This window comes from Pagrus pagrus (assembly GCF_965226575.1).
Source record: "Pagrus pagrus genome assembly, chromosome: 19".
Classification (NCBI taxonomy): domain Eukaryota; kingdom Metazoa; phylum Chordata; class Actinopteri; order Spariformes; family Sparidae; genus Pagrus; species Pagrus pagrus.
The window spans coordinates 12,021,784-12,048,195 of NC_140203.1; the positions used below are offsets into that span (position 1 = coordinate 12,021,784).

At 40.8% G+C, this 26,412-nt stretch overlaps 2 protein-coding genes across 2 annotated transcripts; both read left to right on the top strand.

Annotated features, from left to right (window-relative positions):
- Positions 1–9,247, top strand: mtfp1 (mitochondrial fission process 1). Its single transcript, XM_084382383.1, has 4 exons — positions 1–158; positions 4,352–4,479; positions 4,904–5,136; positions 6,118–9,247. Exons 1-4 carry the CDS (start codon positions 89–91, stop codon positions 6,182–6,184), a joined length of 498 nt encoding a protein of 165 aa, XP_084238509.1. The 5' UTR covers positions 1–88; the 3' UTR covers positions 6,185–9,247.
- A 2,037-nt stretch (positions 9,248–11,284) lies between these two features.
- On the top strand, positions 11,285–11,970 carry LOC311274888 (uncharacterized protein). The gene is made up of 3 exons (XM_084382885.1): positions 11,285–11,394; positions 11,505–11,687; positions 11,786–11,970. Exons 1-3 carry the CDS (start codon positions 11,337–11,339, stop codon positions 11,941–11,943), a joined length of 399 nt encoding a protein of 132 aa, XP_084239011.1. The 5' UTR covers positions 11,285–11,336; the 3' UTR covers positions 11,944–11,970.
- Positions 11,971–26,412: the final 14,442 nt, after the last annotated feature.

Consider the following 26,412-nt stretch of genomic DNA (forward strand, 5'->3'; position numbering starts at 1 on the left):
CTGCCCCTGCTCCCTGTCGGGTTTCTCACGCTCATCACGCCGCGTTTGCATAGTCCTGTACAGGGGGATGGAGTAAAGGCAGGAAGGAATGGATCCCACTGAAGAAAAAACAAGCAAAACGGTCGACATTTATCGCGATACATGGGTCCGCTTCCTGGGTATGTACTGTTTTATTTCCCTTCCTGTAGTGGCTCAGTCTTGAGCTGACCGTCACACTGACAGTCACTCTAACGTTACAGGAGAGAGGTAACGTTACACCGGAGTCGTCCTGACCCTGAGCTGCCTGTGTGCTAGCTAGCTAAAGGTTAGCATATCCGGCTAAGTTCTCTGTTAAAATTCTATTTATAGCAAACTTGGCTGTTGAAGGACATTTTGTTACGACAGGACAACATGGACGTAGTCCAAGAGTGGATATCAATACGGTTGTTTGTGGTTTTTCTTTCTTACCACAGCGTATTTAGCGTCACTGCTAAGTTAGAGTTGTCTCTGTAGCTCAGCCCTGACGATAAAGGTAGTTCAGCAAGTTGAGGCAATGAGTCACACAACCACACAGAAACGCCCGCAGGCATGTCTCTACAACAGCTGTAGAGACAACCCAGTATCAGTCATAGATAGGTGCATTAACGGTGATTGTTTCCTGGCTGTGCTCTTTGAATCGAAACACCGGTCTCACTGCCACCCAATGAGCAGTCAGCAGAGAAGGGCATGTTCAGGAGAATAAAGCTGAAGGGCATTCATACTGCAGCACTTCTCACTGTGCAGGCTGTTTCTCTGATGAACAAGCCTTAATCTCCTGCTCCTCTACAGCTTACACTGGCCAGCAGTGACCATGTAATGTCATGCGAATCAGTTTATCCCTTTTATAAAATCATAATCTTTTTGCTCACATCTTTAATCCCGCCTGTGCAGATAAATATCTCTATCTCTACATGGATGAGCGTGAAACAGAGAAGTGCAAAGTGCTCCTTCTAACTACTGATGGTTTTTTTGAGGTTTCTAGGGAACCAACCTAAATGCAGATGGTTTCATTATTCTATATCCATTACACCGTGCAGTCAACATTTACTAGAAATCTGTCTATTGATGGTTTAAGTACAATTTTGAAGCATTTGTACATTACTTAGCAGTCTTCCACTACATTTTGAGGCAGTTATTGTACTTTCCACTCCATTGCATTTATTTGATAACGTTAGTTAATAGTTATTTTGCCACTTTAGATGTTATACATTGTTGTTATTTGACACCACAGCCAAAGTAGCACAGAAAACACTGATTTTTGATAATCGGACAACTGCTTACTATAGGCTCCAGTAATCGGCTGATCCCTAGTTCCTACATCAGTTTTTTATATTTACATTATTAAATATGTTTTTTATTAACTACTGGGACTCCATAAATAGTTTAACACTGACATTTGAAAAGAATAATGCAACTTTTAGATGAAAGTGTGCATTTCAAAATAAGCTTAAATTCTCAAATGCTTTATATATTATTCATTAATTTGTTCAATTAAATCATACATTGCATATTATATTATTTTCTCACCTGCTCTCATGCCATGCCTCCGTGCCGTGTTAGTTTCTTCTCAGTATTGGATTCCCCATAACTCTCTACCATGTCTGGAAAGGATTATTTTTACTACTGTGGAAACACTGTGATAGTGGTTATGTAACAAAGACGGGGTTTAACCTGAAATGTGCCATTTTTATCCAACAGAATGAGCAAGAAAATCTTTTGAATTGATCTTTTTGTACATTTTTTATGTCACTGCAGCCATCAGACATGAAGTTCACCATGGGAACAGATCACATATTCACTAATACAGACACTTTGACTACACAAACATAATGTATTAGTGGTTCCACCAGCCTAATGGATCTAAAGCCCTTTTTAGACCTTAACGTTGGAGCAGAGATATGATTGCCTGATGTCCTTGCAGATGAGTGTTTCTTTCGAGGTGATGTAGCTCCGCAGCTCATTTTAAAAACCCAGTAGTAGTAAATAAAACAGCAGCAGAGGTGAGCTGTAGATCAGAGCCTGGATATGATTGTCGAGCAGACAGTTCATCTTTATTTCTCTCGATTTCTGGCTGCCAGTCTTTGTTATTGGATGTCTCTGAATCTCACTTCCTTTTATCACTCACCATCACAATGTTCACACCCTGCCCTCTCCTTGCTCTCTATTTCATTCCTTATCTCTTCTGTTTCTCCTGCCTTCAGCATCCTGTGAACACACACACTCACCTTCACGCCCTGCGGGGCTCAGGGCAAACACTGAATCACATAGTGTAATCTGAAGCTTTTGCTCACGGGTTAGAATTGGACTCCCGCCCATTATGCCAGGGCATGGCATATTTTATTATTAACTTGTACCTTGCTGGAAGATAATCTTATCTTGGCTCTCCTTGTTATCATGTTTTATTACACCAGTACGGCTGCTTATCACCTTGTGCTCAAGAGGGCTTCTGGAGCTCCAGATCCAGTAGTTAACTCTGCTATCATTTTCACGGCTACAGTACTAAACCAAGTAGCTTCGAGCGAAGACCAAGCTTCATAAAGTTGTCTTGTTCTCTTTGCCAGCCTTCCCAGCAGACATTTTGATTTGTCATAGTAGGAAGGTTTTCATTGTTATATGAAAACATAACGAGTGGATCATATATAAATGGATATTTTTACTGCTCCGCTTCGCTGTCACAGTTTTTTTTTTAGGACATTGCACAGTGTGAGTTTTAGCTCAGCTTCTGGTCCTTGTTCTCAGACACGTATTGCTTATACTGCAGTTTCTCCGTAAGAGTTAAGAGACACACGTTTCCTCGAATCGTGATGATGCAGCTAAATGTTACGCAAACTCAAATTTGGATTTATGAGCACATGTTGCAGCTGTTTTTGTTTTAATGTGCAGCAGCGTTTGCCTTTCTCTTTTCCTGAGACAAAGAGCGTCCGTGTGGTTTGAGGCAGTGCTGAGTTTGGAGTTTTAATTATTGTTTGGTTCTTGCTCAGTCCTAAAAATGGGTGACGATGATTAGTTTTTGAGTTTTAAGGGTTTGATGTGATCTTTGGCGGCTGCTTGGAGACAATCAAAACAAAAAAAACCAAAGCTGTCTTGTGAGTTGCTCTCTCAAGGAAGTTGCGGAAGCATGATTCACTTCTGCATGTCTTTCTGAAGGCTGAATTCCAATGAAAACTCTTAAAGCAAGCAAGGAAAAGCTGTTGTTTCCGGTTTCCTCTGAAGCTCCTCCTCAATTCAGTCTGTTGGGAGTCCGTAGCAGCCTCAAAGTAATGCATGGAACTTTTTTGGACAGTATTTGATATTTTAATCGTTGTTAACATATTAAAGAATGGTATGCATCTTTTTCTCTCCCTGCAAATACTCTCTTCCCTAAATTTCTATATCTGTATACCACATTATATCGAACTCATTGGTATCAAAAGTACCCCGAGCTCGTCAGTGCTACTCTCCTGGGTGATCAAACAAAAAGAAGTGAAGTCACTCGCAAATAGTTGTAGTGCTAAAGAAGATAATACTTATTAATAATGCACAGCAGCAGACAGAAACGAGGCTCTAGCTCTAGGCTGTCTTCAGGGGTACAATGTCATTTGTGGGTGTGACCCTTATTAAACAGAAGCTAGGAACAAGGCAAGGATTAATCACCAGCTGGTACGAATAATCATGACAACAAACAACAAGTCAGCAAGATATTAATTTTAAGACTGAAGTGTAAGAAGATGTAAATCTTTCATTAATCATTTTGGACAGAAAACAAACTGTCACCAGGCAGTGTTTCATTGTGACATGGTGGCTTCATCACTGGTAGCACAGTAAAGTGTAGTCTTTGCACACCAGCCTCAGTTTTCCATAGATGAAGACAAACCGCGCAATTTGACTTCGCCACACTCTGATAGTTCTCTCGCCATTGAACCGAAGATAAACTCTTCCCGTGTGACAAGTTAATTTTACCGGTGATTTACATGTGCTGTGGCGTCTGGCACAGGTGATCAAGGACGTTCGAGTCATCCGAGCCTTGTGGAATGGTCATTGCATAATTTTCCAAATGTTGCTCTCCATTTTCACAATGTCAGACATAAAGTTGAGGTTTATTAGCCTCTGGTAGGTTTCAGGATGTATGTACTGGAATTTGGAGAACGTACAATGTCACATCTGGGAGTGCTCAGAGATGTGACATCACTTAAAAAGTGAGCTTTTGAATGTTTAATGCACTGCCCCCTGCTCTGAATGGCACCAAACTTCAGTTAATTTTTCATTAAATGTATTCATGTTAGCATTGATGGTGCATTTAGAGGAGACTAAGAAGGTTAAAGTCTTATCTGCATTTATGTATGTGTGCCCACAGGCTATGCTAATGAGGTCGGGGAGGCTTTTCGTGCTCTGGTGCCGGTGAGTGCGGTATGGGGCAGCTATGCTGTGGCCACGGCGTACGTTACTGCTGATGCTGTGGACAAAGGGAAGAAGGCAGCGGAGGTAAGATATTAACCTTTCTACGTGTTCCCTTCATTAATAATTGGTCAAGTTTAATTTATTATGTAATGAGAAAGAGACATGAATAAATATTAATAAATATTAGGTTGACATCATGTTAGATCATCGGCTCCCAGTGTTAAGATAATCATCAGGGGACACGAGAAAGGAGGAAAAAATGTCCCTGCAACTAGTCGGCAGATGTAACTGGTTAAAAAGTCGCAGGTAGACATGTTTTTTTTTTAAAGGCTTGACAAGCCAGAAAAACTGGGAACCACTGTCTTAGATGATCAAATAGAAACCGGGTCCCTGAATAAAGAAGCTAGAACATAGAAACTAGAAATGTATGAATAAATTATTATATTCATTTGTGTATTTTCTGCTGTGACTACCGTCATTTTCTGATTTTCCTCCATCTGTTACTCAGGCTCACGGGGACAACCCAGGCAGGACAACACGGGTAGCAGCGGCAGTGGTGGATACGTTTGTGTGGCAGGCCCTCGCCTCTGTGATCATCCCCGGCTTCACCATTAACCGGGTGTGTGCTGGGTCACTTTACCTGCTGGGCAGGACCACCAAGTTGCCCCTGTCCGTCCGCAAGTGGACCACCACAGCTATCGGCCTCTCTACAATCCCCTTCATCATCACTCCTATTGACAGGTTGGCAGTGTGCTTGTTCCTTTCTTTCCATGTCGATTACGTAAGTTGTCCATTATGTAAGATTTGAAGCTGCTCACACGATTGCTGCTGCGTTGGGCACAAAGTCGATGCTGACAGCTCAGTCCAACCCTGATATGTTGTCGTAGGCTTTATCTACTCCTTTATATACTATGAAAAGGGTAGATCTGGTGTGATTCTATTTTTTCCGATGATCAGCAAATCACATTAAAAGACTAAAACCCACAGCATATTAATCCTCCTAATAAGTGTCTGTATATCCAAAGCCTGGTATAGCTTATTCCTCTTTGCCATAATCCTGCCTTGTTGTCTAAAAATGATTGAAAACGCATAAATAAGCCACATTGTGGCACCGGGTGACCTGTTCTTTCATCACCATGAACACACACCCTGTTGTTAATCCCACATATGTCCCCACGCAGCTGGAATTACTCACCAGTACACCAAATGTGTATTTAATCCCCTGGTGAAACGAGTGCTCCTGTTTGAGTAACGTTTGCTAAAACAGCTGTTTTAAGGAAATGACTGAGCCTTCTTTCAAAATAAAAGTATATACTAGTGAGCTCTTTTTACATTTGAATTAGGAAAAAATGGCCATAGACTATTAAGGGAAGTCAGAAATCTTTAAGACCTGAGTGCTGAACTAAACAGATTTCTGTTTTTGGTCATTTTCGGTCATGGCATATTCTGACCTCATACTTTATAAATAGTTTAAGTTTTTAAGACAGAATTTAAGAGTTTAAAGTCAAAGTACTGGCTGAAGTTGGGAATGAGACTCAACAATCAACTATCTTACAAATTGGACCAACAACTTCTTCACATGTTTGGATTTGAGAGCTGGTTTGCCTTTATTGCAGTAGTTGAAGTAGTTTTCATAGATAATTTCTGCTTTTCTGAAATGAATTTAGAAATGCTGCATTATGTGCCCAGTGTCACAATATATTCACTCTCTGTGCCTTGTAGGTCAGTGGATCTCCTGCTGGACTCAAGCATTCGGAAGATCTACAATGAGGGAGAGAAGCACAAATAAGGAGGGACGATGCACAACTGATGATCCCCTCCTGGACAGAGACCAGTCCAGTCTTCATAGACCTGTGCGGATTGTCCACCACTGTGAAGCACTAAAGAAGTGTGAAGAAGGATTTCATAGAGGGAGGCTCTACAGTTAGTCAGAATACATATAATAAAATTATATTTTAGAATTATAGAATTTATTTAACTAAGTTAACGTTGTTAAAAGGGAAATCCTTCATCGGGATTGTTAACTTTAACCTCAGGGCAATCTGGGTAGTGACACCAAAAAATGTTTAAAAAGGAATCTAACAGTATGAGAAATGTTTAAATATCCAGTTGTTACAGTGAATCCTGCGTCTGTAAGTATTCTTCGGCTGGTATACAGTGTGCTGTTAAATTCCTGTGATCGTCCTTACAGAGAAAGCCTCTACGGTTGCCCTCGTGGCTTAGAGTTGTGGGCTGTGGCTCACCTCATGTTCAGATGTCAAGGCGATAAAATACAAATGCACACTTGCGGTGTTTATTAGCCATATACAGTGGTACTGTGATGAAACGCCAAAAGGCCAGTTTGCCACGATGTCCCTCTCATTCATCACTTTCTCAGAATTAGTCAGTTTTTCGTTTCTTGTGTCTGTTACTTGGAATCGATGTTTCAAGTTGTTTAAATCTACTTTATGAGCCAAAGTTTGCACTGGGAGCTTTTTTTTTTACACCATATTTACAACCTATATCAATCTTTAGAGTTTGATATATGGTCCTCTTGAACTATGAATACTTGTAGCAGCAACGAGTTGTACCTTTACAGTGCTCCTTACAAGAATTTGAATTCTTTTTCACAAATATCTTCAGTGTTGGTCAATAAGTTTGTAGTCAAACAACCGTGATGTAAAATACCGTAACTTCTTCAGTCTGAAAATATTCAATATACCAGCTTCAAACATCTGTAACTAGTTTAAAACGCCCTGTCAAGCATCTGGAGTCAAGCTGTTTGACTCCACCCGGTACCAGATTAATCTGAGACAGTGTGTTATGATCAGACTTTGAAATATCGCAGTCCTCCAAACAAGCTTTAAGCAATTTTAACAGCCTTTTCCTCGTCAATGCAAAAGATTAGATCTAATCAATCTTTTAATTATATTAAAGGTCCCATATTATGTTCAATTTCAAGTTTATTTATATCATTTTACTAGAAAATGGTTACACGGTTTGTGTTAAAAAAAAAACAAACATGATTTTTCTTGTACTGTTCAGTGCTGCAGCACCTCACTCCCTTTAAGCTCCTGTCTCTTTAACGCCCTCCACCCACGCCCAGTCTGCTCTGATTGGTCAGCTCTCACAGGCCTGAGCAAGCACCACCCAACATGTTTCAACGTCACCTCCGCCAGTGTTTTTTGCTACCGTATTAGGCCAGGGGGTGTGACTGAAGGTAGAGACTACAGTTATTACATCACAAGTGATGTCCAGACAGCTCGTTTGAAGGCACAGTTTCTGAATACGGGCTGCTTATCATCACATAAGAAGTGCAAATCTCACTTTCACAATATGGGACCTTTTATATTTAGTGTTGAACTTCTCATATACTTGTGGAAGTCTGTGTCATACCTATGCACAAAATGGTTTAAGGGATTATTTCATAAATATACTGTATATCTATATATTATTTTTGATGCTTTTCTTTGAGGAGCAATGTAAAATACTGTATCTTACACTGAACTATGCAAGGGAAACAAATGGTTGTGTAGATACATAAGCTTCACAAACTAAATGAATTATTCTCTTCCACTGAAAAAATAATGTGCAGTTACGTAATGTTGAAATGTTGTGAAATAAGAAAGGAAATCTGATACTTAGTGTAGCTTGAAATTTGGATGAGCTGTCACTAAGACAAGGAGGAACATACAGTGTTGGGAATGGTAATCATTGCCAATTATTGTACAGTATACACACCAGTGTACCTTTTAAGCAATAACCTTTGTTTAATGTGTTTGTGTCACACCATATTCTCTCTGCTATGAAGGATGTGGTTCACTTTTTCATGCTGAAAGAAATGATTGTGAAAACTTGGGGCGCACCAACTGTCATGTTTTTACTTGCTGGTACTGAGAAGTGATGGAACCTTTTCAATAGTATTTAATAAACAGATCAGGTCACAAGAAAGGCCACTTAAACTACTTTTTTATTGTTTTTTATTCTAATGGTTGAAACACACATACTAAAAGCACAGAGCATATTATTTTCACACTGATAATTTGACTTGTCGTTAGCAGGAAATATGGGTATAAGTAACAAAGGTGTGAAAGTCAAACGTCGACACAGAGTTCAAAAGTGCAATATCAAAGAATTGGCCACCTTTTGAATTCATACGGAAAACAGAAGAGGCGGCATATGACCAGCTAACTGCTGCTAATTGTAGTTGGTAGGCTTGTTAGCACAGTTAGCCGTGCAGCTAGCAGTCTGGACTGGGAGCTCGAAGTGGTATTACAAGACCAGACAGGCCGGGGCTAACTGGCTAACATGCTAACTTCAGTAACAACATCAAAACTGTTATTTCTTCACATTCTGTTGATGTTTTCTGGATAATATTTTAAACAGAAATTCTCACATATTAAGTATCTCAAGGCAGTGATTAACCGTGCATACTAACATACCTGTGCTCTTCCTGCGGTGGCATTTCAAATTGTCAGCATATTGGTGCATCCCTTGTTAAATTATATATATTCATAGTCGATTTTAACATTTCAGATTGTACACAGAACTTCATTGTGTTTTCACTGTTGCATGCTGCAAATGAAAAAGAACCGTTTCATCTTTTTTTAACCATTGACGTCTTTCTTATGTGGCCGTTCAGGAAGTGGGTAACATGAGTCACATTTTCAGCCTTAACTGAAAAAAACAAACGTTCTGTGTGTGCTGTAGTTCACAAGGTGGAGAGTATTTTTTCAAATGTGAAGGCAACTGCTGAAAGCTGAAGCTCCACTCATTACAACGGACACGTGACATTCAGCAGTCCTCCTCTTCTCTAACAACTTGTGGAACACTGGAGAAATAAAAACTTGTGAAATAAATGATGTAATGACGAGCATGTGTGTGCATTGGTCATTAATGAATGGGAATACAGTTACATGTCAAGTCAGTGTAAAGTCTGTTTTTCATTATTCCTGCAGTTATCTTTACATTACAGTTATTGATTATAAGGTAGAATCACATAATATGGTATAAATTATATAACAGCTATAGCTCCCAGGGTGAGGCAGTAACTTTTAGATGTGTCCCTGCTCCCACACACCTGATTCAAATGATCAGCTCATCATGAAGCGCTGCTGAAGCCTGATAACGACCCTTTTATTTGAATCAGGTGTGTCGGGGCAGGGAAACATCTAAAACATGCAGGGCAGGGGGCCACCAGGAACAGGATTGAAAAACACTGCAGTAACCGATTACATATAACTGGGATTGCATAATCTCAAAAAATAAGAAACTATAATAAGAACATGTGTTATTAGAGTTACATTGTTAGTAATTACCAGATTACACGAATTACATCTTTAAAATATATTAATTAATCTAAAATATTGGTATACAGCAGGGTAGGACTTGCACACTTAGAACAAAAACTGCATAGTCTGAATTTTAAATGTCTTTCATATTTTACAGGGCTGTAGACGGTGATAAAAAGTGCACACTTTTGCATTCTGTGTATTTTTGCACACTTTTTCCTGATGACTGTACCAAAGAAGGAAACAAGCAAAGGACAGTTCTTCTTTTCAAGTATGAAAATCTGAGTTTTTATTCCTTTTTATTTACATTAAAAATGAAAGATTGAAACATTTTGAGTAGGTGCTCCTCCTGCATTACTTTGGAGAGCAAAGTTCTCGATTTGACCTTTGATTGAAATACAGCTGCAAAAAAAGAAAACGCAGTCCACATGTTGTAGAATATAATACAGCTGTAGCTTTTTTTCTTTTTTTTACCAGTGCTGTTTTTGTAAGGGTAACGCAAAACACATTTTATTTTCCTTGAAAACATTTTGAGATGTTTAAAGAGACAGTTCACACCAACATTAACACATATATAATTTCTTCTACCTGTTGTGCGATTAATCCGACTAGATTGTTTTGATGTGAGTTGCCGATTTCTTTGGATGTCAGTCGTAGAGATCTACTAGTCGGTCTAGACGGCATTTGGCTTGTGGCGCGCAATGCGCCAAGAACTACATTTGCAGAAACTTGAAACTTTCTTTCCAGAAATCATGAACTGGTTACACAAGATAGTCCAAAGATGTTGTTGTGAGCAGTTTCCTGATGGAACTATTTTCTTTCTGTATCACTGCACAGAAGGAAGCCTGCATCTACTCATGGACAAGAGGCGAGCAAACCAACCCAACTGAGCCATCAACGTTGAAATCCCTTGCTGTCGTGTGCACAAACCTCTCTTCCACGAGTAGATGCATGTTTCCTTCCACGCGGTTGGTACTGTTGTCAGGTGTAGTTGAGTAGAAACTTGAGTAACTGGGTCATTGCATCGCTGTTGAGCGTTCCATTATATTCAGGAGAAGGCAGACATCTCTACAGGCGATAACTCCAAAACTTGGCGACTCTCACCAACACAATCTGGATGGATAAACAGCACTACAGGTAAGAGGAACCATATGTATATTTGATTTTGGGGTGAAGTGTCCCTTTAAAGAGAAAAGAATAGGTGTGTAACTCAAAATGTTGTGGCTGTGTCCATTTTTTAGATTAATATAAAAAATCAACATGTAATTTGTATTCAGGGACAACATCAAAGTAATCTGGTAGCTTTAGGAAATGATGATCACAGCCTCAGTTTTGTGAACAACATTATCTAAACGCAGTCTGCATCAGGGTCCTCCTATAAGAACTCCTCTCTACAGTCTGGTTTCAAGTGGCAGCAGAGCAGCTTGCTCTTTGTGCAGGCACACTTTCCACTTCCTGAGTAACCTACCGTCACTTTCAGATGAAAGAGGTGTAATTCAAGGGACGCTCTAACCAATGAAAACACTCAAAAGCACATCAGAGCGGCCGATTTAGGAGCCCAGTCGCAGTAATTTGTCTTGATTGAGTCACGAGGCCACAGCTGCTGCCAATTCTCCAGATGAAGTGGCCACATAAAGGGCTAAAGAAACCCCAGCGCTGGTAGGTGCAGTCATGTTTCTTCTAAATCTTGTGTTCTTGGCTCTTTTGGCCGCATCAACTGCTCAGCCAGGTGAGAAGAAAACTGTCATTTAAATCCTCTGTTGGCAGAAGGTTTGGTTAAATTTAGCTCCCACTTAAAAACGCTGCACCTGTTCTCCTCTGACACATTAACATTTACAGGCATTCCTCGATACATCCATGGCCAGTGGATGATCAGTGATGACAACCCACAGTATGAAGACGTTGATGGACTGTCACTAGAGGACAGCATGTGGCCCGTGAGCCCACCAGAAGTTGTTGAAGTGGTGACGGAGGGCCACAGCTTACTGACCACTGCAGAGCCGTATGCCATGAAAGAACAAGGTGAGCTGGAAACAATGGTGCATTAATGATCCAGAGCATCATGCCATGATTGTCAATGGCCTCCTGTTCATTCACTGAGTGTTTTATTCCCTGTTAAGATTCAGACGAAGGAGAAGAATCAACCGTGTGGAAAATCGTCCTGGTCGCAGTCATCCTGCTGGTGTCCATAGTGGGATCTCTGAGCGTGACCTATTACATGTGTGTCTGGAGGGGAGGCAGGATTCACTATGAGCCTCAGAAGGAGGTTTATCCTTAAAATAAACTGAGCTCTGTGCTAAAACTATTCTCAAGAAGTCTCATGTTGTATTTCTGCCTGAGTCAAAGGGAAATGGGACTTTAAGTGTTATGTTGGGCCTTTGGTTCCTTTTTCACATTACAGCTTGTTTTCTTTGCTACAAATGGACTCAAGAAAGTACATCAGAAAGTGTGGGGGGGCATGACCCAAGGAATATGAGAAGTGAACGTAAATGAGACAGATTTCACTGTGTGGACATGCTAAAGAACTCAAGTGTATGCAGGGTTCAATCATGCAATACTTGGATAAGTAAATACATTCAAGACTCTAGATTCAACTGTTTCTTGTCATCTTTGGCTCAAGGTACTCTCCATGTTTAAGTGTTCATCATCTTGAAAATGGCAGCGGTTTCTTATTTTCACATATAAAGCCTGTGACCCTTTCAACTGCTTTGGTTTCATTTTCTTGAAACAGCTTCTGTTCTTGTAAATCCTTCATTCAGTTTATTCAAGGTGATGGCCACTAGAGGTCACCGCTATCATTGTGTTTGTGTCACGCTCCACACATCCACTTAAAGAATGAACATTTGTAAGTCCTGTATCTCCCTATACATCAAACTCATACTTTTTTCTTTATGTGACACGAGGAGATTATTGGCCCTGTGTTGTCTCACTAATCTGGGATTATCATCATAGACTTCCTCAGTCCATCCTCAGTTGAACTTTATTTGGTCCTTTTATGTATTTATTTGTTTTTGAGAATGTAACTTTGAAAAATGATAAAGATGTTGAAATGTTATTTTGGATTAATTATCTAAGACGGGGTGCCCGGACCTTTTTCCCTTGGAGGGCTGAAACTGAAACTTAATAGTGGGCAATGGGCCAAAATCAAGCACCTACTGTATTGTATTATTTAGATGATTTTTTACAAATCAATATAAATCATTTTTTCACAAGAAACATCCGAATTGAACCTCACAGTGGGCCAACTTTGGTCGGTGGGCCCTTGAGCAGCCCGATCTTGAATAATCAGTATGTTTTGGCTACTTGCCACTTCAGTAATGTCTCTGCCATGTTTGTGTAAGATATTTAAAAAAAAAAAAAAGCTTATTGTTTAGTTAGCCAACAGAGATATAACAGGCCAAACTTGTTGAATGAAGTTATACAGATTGCTCATTGTGTGAATAGCCTCTGACACTATAAAGCAAATAGGCCTTATGGTGTCTGTTTCTTCTGTGCCTTCAGAAGATTCAAATAAAAGTTGATGATTGAGCTTTTTCTCTGAAACTTTTACAGTATTTTCCTCTGTACCCAGCAGCCCCCCTTATCACCAAAGCACTTCTCACTTTGTAAACTCCAGTTTATGTAATCGCCCCCTTTGGCAAGCGTTTCCCTCCTCATAAGAATTCATCTTGATCAGAATTATGGCAGATTTGGCAGGCAGGCTGTTGGCAAAACTAGTGTACCGCTAAGAGTAAAGAGTAATGTTTTAATTCAGTGTCAAGCAAGCGGGCTCAGTTCAAGTCCACAAACATTTATAAGCCCCCTTTGAGCAATATCAGGTGGCATTAGGGGGCCCAAGGAGACAAAAAGCTGATGAATTGAATTAATCTCCCCTCCCGTGATGGATGGGCCTGTTCACAGGGGGCTGCAAAATGGGAGCATTGTTCATCTGTCACTCAGATTGCCATGTCCCTCTATGATTTGTGCCTGGGTTGTGAAGGCCACAAGTGGCCAAAAGACCTCCCTCTCTCCCTCTCACTCGTCTCGCTGCTTCTTTTTTTTTTTTTTTTAGGCATTCCCAGGCTTTCAGCTGCCTCCACCCCCCACCACACACACTGATGTCCATACAGCCAGATGCAGAAAACAAGCCTTCAGTCAGGACAAGCAAACATAAATATCTGTCGCTCTTGTCTTGTTTTACATACAGTTTGTGGGGTCGTATCGTAGTGAGAATACAGATACAGACTTGCTAAACTACTGTGCACACACACAATTTGCAAAAGGTGTGTCATTACATGGCACAGCACAATATAATATAATTATTTTTTTTTTCTTTTAGGCTAACACCAATCTGGATTATGTCTATCACTGTCAAACAAACTGAACATTTAGAGTAAAAAAAAAAAGAAATTAGTCTGCATGCTACACTAAAATAGAGAAAGTTACAAATTTTTTTCTGTTTTCTCCCCTTTTTTGTTTTGCTTGAAGGTTATACTGAAACGATTGTCCTTGGGAGTTCTTGTCTGGGCGTACACACATTGTTCTGTTGCATTAAAATAAGTCTTGAACACAGAGAAAGTCTCGTCCTGCCATAATTTCTTTCCATAATATTGACTGTAATCCTCTTTTCTTGCTTTAACTGTACAGTCCATATAAGTACAACGTGGAGGCGCTTGGTGTTTAGCTGGAACTCTCACTTGAGCTGCCTTGTTTGGGTTTCCAGACTTTTTTTTTTTTTAAATGAATGTTTTGACCTCACTTAACCCTGTGACTTGTGTGATAGATTAATATGTGAAGCCTTTTATGGTATAACAAACAAAATGTCATCCAGTGTCGGCAGTGTAGCCCGCCGCTCTCTATAACAATGTGGGGGGGCGGAGGGACCTTCTTAGCTCGCAGTCTTTTTAGTCTCCATTGTTTCTCTCCGGCAGCTGCCCCTTCAGAGGCACCTGACCTTCCACAGGAACAGGTGCGAAAAGGTGATTCAATAGAGATACAGAGCTCTGATTTCTTCACCGCTTTTGTGCCATGTGTGGATTACAAATTGAGATCAGATAATATCTGCAGCCTGTGAGCGGAGGGTAATGGAGAGGACTATGCAAAAACTGCAGCAGGTGAATAGGAGGTAAAGCAGAAGCTGGCGTGAATTAATACGCCAGCTTCTGCGCTGGGTACAGAGGTCCATGGACAAGAGAATAACTGGCAGCAGCAGATGTTACAATGAGATCCTGGGGAATGGAGAGGCCTCTTGCCCAGTGAGTGCATTACTGGGACAGGTTCCAGCCTTCAGGACTGGTCCCATCATGGTCGCAGGGGGCTGAACTGAGCTAACCCTGAACCGGACAGGATAACCAGGTATGAAAAGAAGACAAAAAATGATCATGCTAGCTGCTCTATGAGGTTGTATTGGGCAAAGGGACGCTTTAAACTAACTGCTAATGTCAGTAATGACATGCTGCATTCATGTGCTCCTCAGACGTTCCCGTCCAATGACCGGAAGTAAAAAGCTAATGTTAGGTTGAACAAACCATTGTCACATAGCTTCAGCGTCACCACCACCTAACTTCCCACGACACTATACTTTACACACTAAACTTTAAAATGATCAATTTACAGGTTGAAAACATTGAGTTTCAAGTAAAGTCCGCCTGTCAAGACAAACTAGTGAGTAGAGAGTTTCCGATGATGTCCCCGACAACCTCTGTAGTCTTATTCAGCCACCTTGCTTTGGCACGTAAAAGCTTCAAAATTCAAAACCTCTTAATCCATGAATCTAACCTGTTCAAACCCATTCAAAATTTGGTGTCAGTCCATCCTGCAGGATCAGTGACATCTGTGCCCTTCTCGTGGAGCCACAGGAATAGTCTGAGGGTCACTGAAGTTATCTTCTGGGCCCCTTGGACAGCTGTGTGAAATTTCAGGGCAATCTATCCAATATTTATTTTAGATATTGCAGTTTGAACCATCAGACGTTGACATCCCTAGAGCTCTGCTGCTTGCACAGCTAGAAAAAACTACTCACGAACGTAGAAGCATCAGTAACTAGATATCATTTGACTTCCTGATTTTGTTCTTTCACTTGACACCCAGATAGAGGGCAAACTGAACAGGATACCTCCCCTTTAAACAACATCAACTAAAACGATAATGGGCAATGGGCCATAATTTTATTATGCTACAATGGTAGTTACTACAATGCTCTTGCTCCTCTCTCTCTCTCGCTGTCTCTCTCTCTCTCTCTCACACACACAGACACACACACACAGCTCCCAGTGCCCCCCTTTAGTGGAGTACTATGTTTGCAGAAAAGGCCACTTTAAGGGCACTAACTGAAATGTTTGACGCTCACTGGTCGATTTATTGAGGTCAGCGGAAGGCTACGTTTTGAGAAGCAGAGGAGCGGGTTAGGTTTGGATTGATTTTCATGAATGATTTTATGCTGTGAGCAGAAGAGAAACAAAAGACAATCACGGCACATCAAATCACCCCACAAAAGAAATAAGGGAAAGCAACATAAAAAATGAAGGGCAAGGCCAGTGCCGTGTCACTGAGCGTTAAGCTAATAAATATCAGTTTCTGCCTCTGAAACGTGAAGACAAAGAGCATGGAGAATTCTGCTGTTATGCTGATTTGATCAAGTTGTTTAGTCTTGAAGGGGTAGAATTAGCATATTATTGGGAGTGTGGTTAGTGATTTATTTTCACAAAGTATCTTTTAGAGAATGAAGGCAAACATCGTAGTCAATCAATTGAAACGATAAATAAATAATTTAAGCTAAAAATAATATAACAATCACCACAAAAGAAATTAAAGGAGACATATTATGCTCATATCCAGGTCCTTAATTTTGTTTAAGGTTATTGCTAAGATAGGTTTACATGCTTTACTGCTATAAAAAACACATCAGGTTTCTCAAACAGCAGCTCTGTGTTCCCCCTCTGTCTGAAACGCCCTGTCTCTTTAAGCCCCCCCCCCAAATACCCAGTCTGCTCTGATTGGTCAGTTTGCACACGCCTGAGCCAGCACCGCTCACCTTGTCTCCTGGTGGTGATGATGTTTTTTTCAGTTAGCTTCATATCTATTGTGAATATATAGGTATTTAAATTATGCAAATGTGTGACATTTTGTGGCTTGATGTCAACAAGCCACAAAATTAAAGGCGGGACTACTGACGGGGCGTTTCAGGGGCAGTGTTTTCTGTGGGAGAGAGGAGCTCCCGTTGGTGCGGACATTGGGCTTTTTAAAGATGCAGTGTGTAAGATTTTTGGTTGAAAACGTTTTAAAATTAGCTACATTTTGATGTTACGACCACTGTGTATTGTGCTCCAGAAGTTAGCATGCTAACCAGCTAGCCCGAGCCCATCCTGGCCAAAAGCTTCTGCGATGTTCCCAGTCCAGACTGCTAGCTGCACAACAAACTGAGTAACTGCAGTTAACGGTTACTCTAGTGATATGTTGCCCCCATTTATTTTGAGTATTGAGAATTCAACTGGCAGCCAGTTGTTACATACTGCACCTTTAACTTTCAAGACCTTTTACATGCACAAGTACCAATATAACACGCTGAAGGACAGGAGAGAAACAACCGCAAAATACAGTATACATCAGAAAAATCATGACCTTTACATTGGCAGAGTGATACCAGGAATTAGTCGGATTCATATGGATCAATATGTATTGGCTCGATAAAGATTGAAGTCAAACAAAAAGCAACACGACTGCACGTCCGTGGTGAAGTGGTGATTCCTAATTTGACAGTGTACAGCGTGATAGAGCCAGCGTGATAGAGCCTGTGTGCTCTGTATGCTGGCAGAGCTCTCCCTCTCTTTGTGAAATGAATTAGGAGAACATGAAAACTGAGCAGACCTTCAGCAATACATTATGTATGAGGAGCTTGAAGGCTCCTACTGAATTCTGTTCAGGTGGCATCAGAGGGTGCAGCCAAGTGGAAATGCTGGCTGGTCACTTAAAGCACACTATCTGTGGTAATATTTCTACATGAAAGCGCAGCACTCGGCTTGGGCTATATTCTTCTACTTGCAGGCTGAAATATGCAACACAACCAGGTTTCTATAGTGGCCACAGAGGAGGTTTACTGGGGCAACATGGGATTAAATGCCTGGCTCTAACCTTCAGGCTATCTCTGCATAACTTTAAGCTACTATTTGCAATTTAAATTAAAATCTATATTTTGTTTCCCATCTTGCACTTGATTTACTTACAGTGTATCTGTGGAAATCATCCTTAAGAGCGGCCTTTCAGCACACGTGTCATCTGCGTTTCAGCGGGATTGACGGCTTGAAGTCATTTGAAAATCAGATAACATACCATATGATTCCTCATCTTGTGTTGTTATGAGATAACATCTAATATCCCCATCTCCCCAGTAATCTCACGAAGACATCGTCTGCTCATCGTGAAATCAATATGCTGCGGAAACAGTCAGTCAGACAGCGGTCTTCACTGTGCTCGAGTGAATCACTTGAGATCACAGATGAGCACACACACACACATACAGGAGCAGGTAAACAAACACGCTGTCACCTCCACTGTGTCCTTTGATATAAAAAGACTAATTAATTAAAAAGCCTGAAAAGCTCATGAGTGCTCAATGTAATTTAATTGCGTGTCAATGCCCAGAAACGAATCTTTGGTAAGTTGAGAAATGTGCATATAATGACAAAAGAGCAGAAACAGTATCAGAATGAATTATACTGGGCTTAGCGGGCTCACAGGGGAGAGAGGATCATGGTCAGTGGAGTGCATCCTTCGCCAGCAGACAGACAGACACTACAGTCATTAGTATCAGAGTACAAAGGGAGGGAACAAGTATCACAGTTCAGGACAGGGAAAAGAAAACGGAAAGATATTAAAATTGATGTTATTAGATTGTAGAGTAGGTGAGCGGGCCTGAATTTAGCATTGAAGCAATTTGATTTGTAAATTAACAGAAAATTAGCCTATTCATCAGCAACTGTATGATTAAAGGTCCAGTGTGTAGGGGGCAGGAGATGAATATAGTATTGGCAGATTTGAAATACAGCATCATTATCACCTGAAACTGAGAATCATTTTTCATGTTGCCGTGTTGCACCGCCATGTTTCTACAACAGCCCAGAATGGACAAACCAAACACCAACGCTAACATGCTCACAGTCACAGTGATGATGCAGACCTGCTAAGGAGGAATAATGTTAATACTTTTTTAGCTGTTAGGCAGCACAGCGGCTACGTTAGACCCCACAGCAAGTAGGATCTAGGTTCGCGACCTGGCTAGGACAGGGCTTTTCTATGCGTGAGTGTGAATGGTTGTTTGTCCCTATATGTCACCCCTGTGATGAACTGGCATCTTATCCAGGGTGTACCCTGCTGTCGTCGAATGTCAGCTGGGATCGGCGCCAGCCCCCCTCCCTGTGACCCTGAAAAGGATAAAGTGCTTTCAGATAATGGATGGATGTTAGCATGCCAACGTTTCTTTATTATCTAAGGCTGATGGGGATGTCATTAGTTTTTAAACCTAAGTATGGGACGGAAGGAAAGTTGACCTGATGATGACCGAAGTTTTTATAATTCATCCTCTGGAGACCATGACTGCACTACATTTGTGGCAATTCGTCGTCAAGATATTTAAATGAGAACCAAAAAATATCAACCACATTTTCTGGTGCAAGAGAAAAAGGGAGGGGATTAGAAAACTTTGTAGGATTCATCCTCTGGGGACAATGAATTGCATAGAAAACTTTGTCCCAATCTATCAAGTGAATGTTGAGGCATTTCAATAAACACAAAATGATCAATTGGTAGAAGAGAGGACAAGTCTGCAGATCCCTAAAGTCATTAAGATTCATCCTCAGAGGAAAATGAATGCCGGTACAAAATCTCATGAAAATCCATTGACAGATACCTTTCAGTCTGAACCAAAGTGGTGGACTGGCACTGTCATTTACATTACCATGCCACTTGCCTGGCTAGAAATGCTACACATACATATACATGTTTCCAGCTTCTTAAATGTCAGGATTATCTGTTTTGTTCTATTTTATGTTTTTGTAAATCGATTACCTTTGAGTTTTCGACTCGACAATGGAAGACGTCCTCTCGGGGGTCTGAGCACTCGTCAAGGTCATTTTATAGAATAACATCAATGGTTAAAAAATAATCAACAGACTAGATTATTATCAGTGGCAGAAAATGCATTCAGAATTCAGAGTGCAGTCTCACAGAGAGACACAACGAAGCATGTGAGTGGAAGGCTCAGAAGTATATTCAAGGTAAAATGCATTAGGAGAGTTACAGTCAGTACACAGTAAACTGACAGGGAGACAAACAGCTTTCTTCTGAGAGCCGAATCAAAAGTGGACTGGGCAGTTAGAAAACAACAGCAATGAGCTGATGACAGTCTTCGAGGAGTTAGACCTGTAGACGTTCTGTGATTTAAAGTCTCTCTCTCTCTCTCTCTCTCTCCCACTCTCTCTCTCTCTCTCTGGCGCTGCTATAATTTTCCTGGGTGGAATGATGGATGAGGCGGTGTCAGCCCATGTTCATTATAATGCACACCATCTATTCTTCTCAGCCAGACTCTCCGCGCTCCAGGAAATGCCAGAGAGGTATTGGAGCCGCGAAAGAGAGGAAGAAACTCGCATCTGATTTTATGGAGAGAATTTGCTGCTAGGTGTGTGTTAACTTAGCGCACGGTGATCCATCAATCACTAATGAAGATACTGCGAGGTTACTGCTTGTTCTTCAGAGAAACACACATTCCTCTCTGGGTGCCAATGATAAACAGCCTCTGATGTCCATGCGAGCGCAGTCCCTTGCAATATGCTCGTCCTAAATTAATAATGAGCCCTCCAACAGTTAGCTGTATGCAAAACATTTAGAAAAACAAGTACATGAGCATTGTTTGTCATCATGACCTATTTGTAATGTTTTAAGGCCCCGAAAACCTTTTTATTTATTGATTTTTTTTTTAATCAACCCAGTTCACTATGAGCAATGGGACCCTACAAGAACACACAATTCTCTGCAAATCTGGAACGCTTTTGTTTATTTTGTGTTCTTGTTGGGAAAAGATGATGCATTACGAGAAAGGACGGGCCGGGGCTAACTGGTTAGCATGCTAAATTCAGAGGATATCTCTGCAACACAGTACATAAATGTCTTTGACATGACATCTAAACTAGCTACCTCACACATACTTATGAATTTTTCACTTTCTGTTTATCTCATTCTCATTTTAGTTATTAAATTACATATTGCACCTTTAGTAAATATTACCTGTTGTTTTTCTCCCCAAACTTTCTATTGTTGCTTTAGTCATTAATGTTTAGTGAAAATATTATATTAAGACTTGTAGCCAAGTTTTAGGGGTTCTTCTGTTCGTTTTCAATTTCAATTCTGACTCACAATTCTTGACAAATGTGTTTTAAGTGACAAAATGAGAAACTAAAGTTTGAACAAAGTGAACAAATGTACAGGAGAGCTATTAAAAGAATAGCTCTAAATAATATATTTGACGTGTAGCTGAAAGACTTGTGCAACCCTACATGTCTGCATACATTCATGCGACTATATGTTTGTAGGTTACTGCACCTTGTTAGTTTATATGACGGCAGACTAAATGAAAAATCCCTGTACACTTTAACAGAGCCACACATTAAACACACACACACTATCCCCAACGAAACACGTTGTCTAGACAAACACATTATCTTTAATCAGAGCAGTGATGCCTCTTTTCTCCTCGCACACAGATAAAGTCAGTGGGGGCCTGATGAGGGGAAATACGTGGCATATTGAAATAGATTTATTCAAACTGATAGCATCTCATCCCATCAGCTTCTCACCAAGTGTGCCAAACTGTGTGCGAGAGTCTTTTGAAAGCCTTTAAGGATGTATCGAACAAAGAGGGGGGAAAAAAGTCTCCAAATGAGTCCTGGATCAGTCCGGGAGCAAAGGGATCAATAACTGCCAGGCTAAGCCCTCGCTCATCCATCTGATTCATATCTTTCCCTCACTGCTTTTCAGATAGAAGAGGAATCACTGGACTAAAGGCTCCCTCTCTGTGGCAGTATGTACCAGCTGCAAGCTGTTTTCTCAAATACATAAAGCTGTGCACAGTGATTAATGTCAGAAGTGTACTTACTGTATATCATAATGGATTGGATGTGTCACTTAATGATGATCTTTTCTAGAGATGTATGGCAGCAAACGGGATATACAGTTGTCTATAAATAGCTCTGTTAGATTTACACTTGAGGTTACATCTCTTACATGTAGACATTCAGCCTGGAAATTCCTATGAATTATGAAACAGAAATCAAACTACTGCCACTGTGGATCCGTGTGTACACTTCACATGATGCTGGGTTTGATGTTCGAGAACATGTAAAACTCCCAGAGCTGCAACAAAGGCCTGTCACCGTGACTACGTTACATTGTCCCAGAAATTGTTGTGATAAACAATATTATTGTCATTTTATGACCATTTTATGCCTCTCAGCTAATGTTAACGTAAGAGAATGATAATGCAAGGAGTATTGTAGTACTCGAAACCGGGCTTTTTGAAAGTCTCTGCCTTGTCTTGGGATCTACCACATTATTACTTGGTCTTGTCTCGATCTCAGACAAAGAGTACTCTGGATTTTATTTCAAGATCAGTCGATATCACAACTACAGGGATATCACTGTATTGAATATGTTGAACACCTGATGCATGCACAAAAAAATGTTTTTGGTAGGTTGATGGTAAAATATGAGTGTTGAATAAAGATGTTTACGTTTTTATCAAGACATTTCCCATTGTGCACTAATACATACACACACACGTATAAATATATGGCAATAAATAAGATAAAGTCAGTCAGTAGTCCCGCCTTTAATTCCATGTGACATCACACTACATCACCATGTTACACATTTGCCTAATTTATGGCTAGCGGCTAGTTTGGCACGTAAAAATTGATTTAGCACGGCTGTTGTTGTTAGCGATGCTGGCTCAGGCGCGTGTGAGCTGACCAATCAGAAGAGACTGCTGCACTGGACAGTATAACTCATGTGTTTTTGAGCATGAAAGCATGTAAACCTATATAGGTAGTAACCCAAAAATTAAATCATGAACCTGAAGATGTCTCCTTTAAAATGAATGTGACGTGTTTACTTGACTATAATGGATTGAAGTTTTTCACTCAGATCTTGTCAGATCATTAGACACAGCCAAATTGCTCATTGTCTTTGTTGTCAGTAATTAGCTAAACAACAACTTGTACATTTCAAATAGTTCAAAGAACAGTTTTTTCATTTTAATTTCCTCTCCTTGCTGATCTTTAGACGATACAGGAGCTCTGACACTCTGATGACACTTCTTACCTCCACTGCTCTTCAGACTACATCTCACTTTAAGAAAGCACTGTTATTGTTTGTACAGACTCAATGGTAAAAAGTCTGTCAGGGAGGAGATACTCCTCTTGTCACTGTGTGTAACTAATTCAGTCTTCTCAGCTGGATCGTCACGCAGTCACACTGACATGCAAAATAAATCCCTGGAAAGCGAGCCTGATAATAGGATAAAGGGGGAGGTAATTTTTACACAGTGTGGGCATTTAAAAAAATCATTGCACATTTACAGCTACAAAACGAAAAAGCCATTCAGTTCATTGTTAAACGATTTTATTTTTCAGTGAGGGACAATGTGATTGAGGGATAAAAAAGCTTATTGACTGAATAAACCGACGGCCTTTTTAAAGACCTCAAGGGGGATCCATGGGCAAAGGTCTGTAGCTATTGACTATTCATTCTCTTGTTTATTCATGACTAAAAATTATACACCGGATAAACAAGTCTGCACTGTAGTATCATAGTTTGGTTTACAAGATGGGCATTAATATTGATAAAAAGAGAATCAAGCAAACAAATGTGAGAAAATGTGTAAGTTTTCAAATCCAGTGACCTTTGAAATCCAAAGATAAAGAAATCCAAACGTATAGTGCATATAGCATATAGCATCCAATACATTATTGATAGTAACACAAATATTTGATGCACTGACTCCTGGATGGCCTCTTCCGTTCACCTCAGGAAACTGTGGCTATATTAATAATCTTTTGTTCTTCAGCCTCAAAGGGCACCACCTGCAGACCTAGAGAACAACTGAAGCTCTCTGTTATGGACAGAGTCAACAAAACCTCCAACAATATGTCTGCGTAAATACAACAACACACCGCACATGAGTGGATAGTAGGAAGGGTGAAATAATATGTTTGTACTGTAGAACAAAACTCCTGTACAGAAAAAAAACAACAACAAAAAAACCCACACAAACTTATGAATTAACCGTCTTAAAGATGAAGTCAGTTGTCTCACGGTCTGAGGAAGGAAGCTGCACTCTGGTGGTACGTCAGCGGATACATCTGTATCTTTCGGCAGATCGTAGCAGGGTGAACAGGCTGTGGCTGGGGTGGCTGCTGTCTTTTAGTATCTTTGCAGACACCTCACTTCACCGATATCACTGATACTTTGTAGATCTTCTGGGCAGTTTTAATCACCTGCTGTGGAGCCCTTCCGTCAGGGGATTTAGCAACCTTTGGATGGGGCTTATGTTCTACAGTGAAGACCTCACACATACATTTTCTGAAGCTGATTCGAATGTTTTTTCCAGACTTTTTGATTTGAAATCTTCTTACTTTTGGCCTACAAACTTAATAAATAAAGAAATCAGTGGGCTGCACAATAAGGAAGCTCCAGGTAATTTTAAAGCCAGAAAGTCGATCCGTTTTTGCTTCATGTGCCACTGAGCAGCTTCAGGAATGAATGGGGCTCCACCTCCAAGGATGTGTCCAGATTTTAATGTAACGTCCTTTAGACGCCCTCTAGGATTCATTCTAAGGTAAGAAAAACTCAATTCTTAGTTTGTACATACACTAATGAAAACATAATATTGAATATTATCTTCCAATTTTGCAAATAGATCCCTAAAATTTGAACAGGTAGCCCAATAAATATGATATGAAAAAATGTTTTGGTGTCTCGGGGGGACTTCACGTCGTCAAGCCCTCAGTACCGCTAAAATGTTGTCTACGGCCCTGTATATATCCAAATTTGGATGACTGCGAACAAAGCATGATTTGACTCATTTTTCTTCATCGGTGAAATAATTTCCAAAATAATAAAGACCACCAAGTGCTCCGAGTGCTCTGAATGATGTAATGAATTTGGTGAGTGTAAGACTAACCTACATAGATGGCTCTTATGAAACACAGTATGAGCTGAGTAAGTCACTCTGACCTCTATTCTGTCACATCCTCTGTTGTGAGAACACTGTTACATTATGTAACAGAAAGACACCACACAGCCATGGAAAAAAAAAAAAAAAAGAAAAAGGACACCGTGTAAAATCATATTAGAGCACTTTGACGGACGGAGGACCAGAAACAGCGTTTCTTTTTTTTTTTTTTTTTTTAAAAACAGAAGTGTGCAACAATGAAGGCTGTCAGCAGCGCACGACAGGCACGGCGTCTCCAGCGCCGCATCCACTCTCATATCCAACGATACTAAACAGTACTGTAATCCCAGACTTTGATCACGTGAGCGCAAACTTGGCCAAATGGGAAGGCGAGTCTCGGTAGTACGCTTCCGACCGCCATTACATTACAATGCGTGGTGGGCTGGACGATCGTGCGCGAGGGGGAGAGCGAGAGAGGGAGAGAGAGAGAGCGAGAGAGAGAGAGAGAGAGAAAATGCTTCAGCGGCGCTTCGCGTAGAGCAAACAGACACAGAGGGTGAGAATGACACGGGCAGCCTACGCGCACACTTATTTACCAATATAATAACACGCACAATGAGGAAGGAGGTCGCTGCCGAGGAAGCCGCGGTGCACATGTCGGAGGATTTAATTCAATAATCAAACCATCATTTTGTCGAGGAAGAAGAAGAAGGAGAAGGAGGAGCAGAAGAGAAAAAAAAAAATCTGCAGCGTGCAACATCACCAGACGAGGACTGTCACTTTGTGCGTTTGAAGAAATCTGATATATATTTCTCTCTCTCTCTCTGTGTGTGTGTGTCTGTGTGTGTGTGTGTGTGAGGCTGTTGTGGTCGGCGAGAGGACGTTTCGTAATGATATCAAACTGAAAGGAAGGAAGGATTTTTTCTAGCCTCCTCTACAGAAGCCTGCTTGTCGTTTTCCTGGTGGCGGAGTCGTAAGAATAGTTCTTCTTGTCTGAACGCTGTTGACTCCTGATTCGGGGCTTTTCTGCTGGGAACCCGCTCCACTTTCTTTCTCTCTTTCTTTCCTTCTTTCTTTCTTTTTTGTGTTGTTGTTGTCCACCCTGCCACGGAGGATCAACCAGGGTGCGGGGGGGCTTTTTTCTTTTTCTTTTTCCCCTCTCAGCGACCCCTCGTCTCGTCGCGTCTCGTCTCCGTCTCGCCTCGTCCGCGGTGCGTTTTTTTTTTTTTTTTTTTTTTTTTTAATTCAAGAGCAACAGAGGGATTAAACATTCCTGTTTGCGCGAGGCAGAGCGGGGTTACATTGTGAGAGAGGAACGGTTGTGGTAAGAAAGACGGCTATAAATAGCTCATGCAATTCTCGAAAACTATCACAAGTGGTGCATCAGCTTGTGGAGCAGACGGAATCGGATCCCCTGCATGTTAAAAATGCCTCGGCTTTAATTGTTTTTTGCAGAAGCGTGTGATATATCTGGAGGAAGTTTGGACTCTTCGGTACATTTATTTATTTATTTATTTCTGGAGGGAGGGAGGGGTGGCGGTGGGGGGG